Here is a 1,974-nt window from a genome sequence, read left to right on the forward strand (position 1 = left end):
CGGCTTCCGCATGGGGGTCGTCTCCAACTTCGATAACCGCCTGGAAACCATCCTCAAACAGTGCAACCTGCGGCACCACTTCGAATTCGTCCTCACCTCCGAGGAGGCGGGTTTCGCCAAGCCGGACAGGAGGATCTTCGAGAAAGCCCTACACCGTGCCGGGGTCTCACCAGAGCAGGCGGCTCACATCGGGGACGACTACACGCGGGATTACAGGGCAGCGCAAGCCGTGGGCATGCACAGCTTTCTGCTGCGGGCTGCTGGGCACGGCGAGGAGCCGGAGGTGCCCCCCGAGCATGTCCTGCCCACGCTCAGCCACCTCCTGGCTCTTATTGAGAAGGGATAGCTGCGTTTTGGGGAGGACTAGTGCTGCTGCTGAGCAGTGAACCGGTCCTAGCAGGGGATTTCTTGCTGCTGGTTGGGCAGGGAAAAGAAGCGAGAGCTTCTGGAGCGGCTGCCTGCCAGAGCGGGAGGGGTGTTTGTACAATAAAATGTATTTGACACAATCAGCCTTGCTGGTGATTTACTCCATCTCTCTAAAAACACTATGGAAGAGGGCAACGGTGGCATCTTCCCCCAAAAGAGCTGGGGACAGGGTCAAGCTGTGCTCCCAAAGGCTCATTCTGCAGGGAGGGACAGACAGCATGCCCCTCTTCCCGGCAGCGGTGGCTGGGAGGCAGTTGCAGCCCTCCTGCAAAACAGTCTGGAACTGGGGAATTTCACTTAATTTAATGTATTGCAAATTAACATAAACTGGGCATTACTGATTTGGGTATCCAGAAATAGAGATATTTTAAACAGCTCAGGAACCACCTTTCCTGCTCTTCTCCCTGGCTCAACTTCAGCCCAGCCCCTCTCCGTCCTCCCTGCCCGGCTGCAGCTCCCCGGGGCTTTGGCGAGCCCAGGAGCAGCTCAGCTTTCTGCGGCTCTTTGCTTCTCACTCCTCTGCGCCGGCACAGGCTCCTCCACGGGCCACAGCCCCTCCGGGGTGCCCCTGCCCTGGTGTGGGTCCCCCACGAGTGACAGCCCCCCATGGGGCAGCTCCTCCCAAAAATACGTCTCCAGCCATGTCCCAACGATGTCCCTTTCCAAGGGCCTTGTCCCCACCATTTCTCCAAACATATTTCCCATTTTCTCAAGCCCACCACCAGGCTCGGAAGCTGCCCCTGACTGGAGAGGAATTACAGGATGCACCCGAAGGCGGCTGGCTGAGCCAGGCAGTACCGAGCCCTCGCCCTGGCAGGGCTGACGCCGGATGGGGTACAGGGGGGATACCCTCCAGGAGGAGGGGAGAGCCGCAGTGGAACACGTGAAGAACAGAGGTAGCGTGAAGGCAGGTGTTGTCCGAACGCCGCTGTACACGAGGTGGGAGCCCTGCCTGGGCTCCCTTCCCCCACGATGGCACTGTATAGCGTATAAACCATCACCATGTACACAGCTGTGTGTTCACCCCCGCTCACTGGACGAGCGAGATGCTCTGGTGCGCCACGGCAAAGACAGGATAAAGGGGCTCCATGAAAGCCTCCCGGTGGGAGAAGAGGATGGCGCAGGAATCGGGGTCATAGAACAGCACCTCCCCTCCCGCAAAGTCCACCAGCACCCCCAGCTCGGCCGGAGCCTTGAGGAGCTCCACGGCCCGCGGCTGCCCGCCGTGCAGGAACCGGAACTCCTTGTCATAGCGCGAGAAGACCCAGGAGGCGGTGTTGAAGCCCAGGCGGGCTTCGTTGCCGGAGCCTTTCCGCGGCAGGGAGCTGTAGCACACCCCCAGCTTGTAGGCGCAGCTCTTCTCCACGCGGATCCTCCACGCGCAGACTCCCGAGTGGAAAGCCGCCGTAGCCAAAGCGTTGGGCCAGTGGTCAAACCGCTCAGGGCCATCCAAGTCCACTTTTGCTTTCTTGGGGCTGAAGGTCAGGGTTTTCTTGTCTTCTGACAGGCTGAGGTGGGGGCTGATGGTTTTCTCATCGATGTGAATCT

At 59.9% G+C, this 1,974-nt stretch overlaps 2 protein-coding genes across 2 annotated transcripts in view; one reads left to right on the forward strand and one right to left on the reverse strand.

The window, feature by feature from the left end:
* Window positions 1-4: 4 nt before the first annotated feature.
* On the forward strand, window positions 5-346 carry HDHD3 (haloacid dehalogenase-like hydrolase domain containing 3; the record flags this gene model as incomplete). Its single annotated transcript, XM_010085581.1, has 1 exon — window positions 5-346. A coding segment is annotated over one exon (342 nt), but the record flags the coding sequence as incomplete, so codon positions are not given.
* Window positions 347-1,456: 1,110 nt separating this feature from the next.
* Window positions 1,457-1,974, reverse strand: part of BSPRY (B-box and SPRY domain containing) — a gene marked incomplete at its 5' end in the record, with an annotated part of 8,622 nt that continues 8,104 nt past the window's right edge. The window contains 1 exon segment of the mRNA XM_010085582.1: window positions 1,457-1,972. Within this exon segment, the coding sequence (XP_010083884.1) occupies window positions 1,457-1,972 (516 nt within the window).

This window comes from Pterocles gutturalis, unplaced genomic scaffold, assembly GCF_000699245.1.
Source record: "Pterocles gutturalis isolate BGI_N339 unplaced genomic scaffold, ASM69924v1 scaffold12750, whole genome shotgun sequence".
NCBI classification, from domain to species: Eukaryota; Metazoa; Chordata; class Aves; order Pterocliformes; family Pteroclidae; genus Pterocles; species Pterocles gutturalis.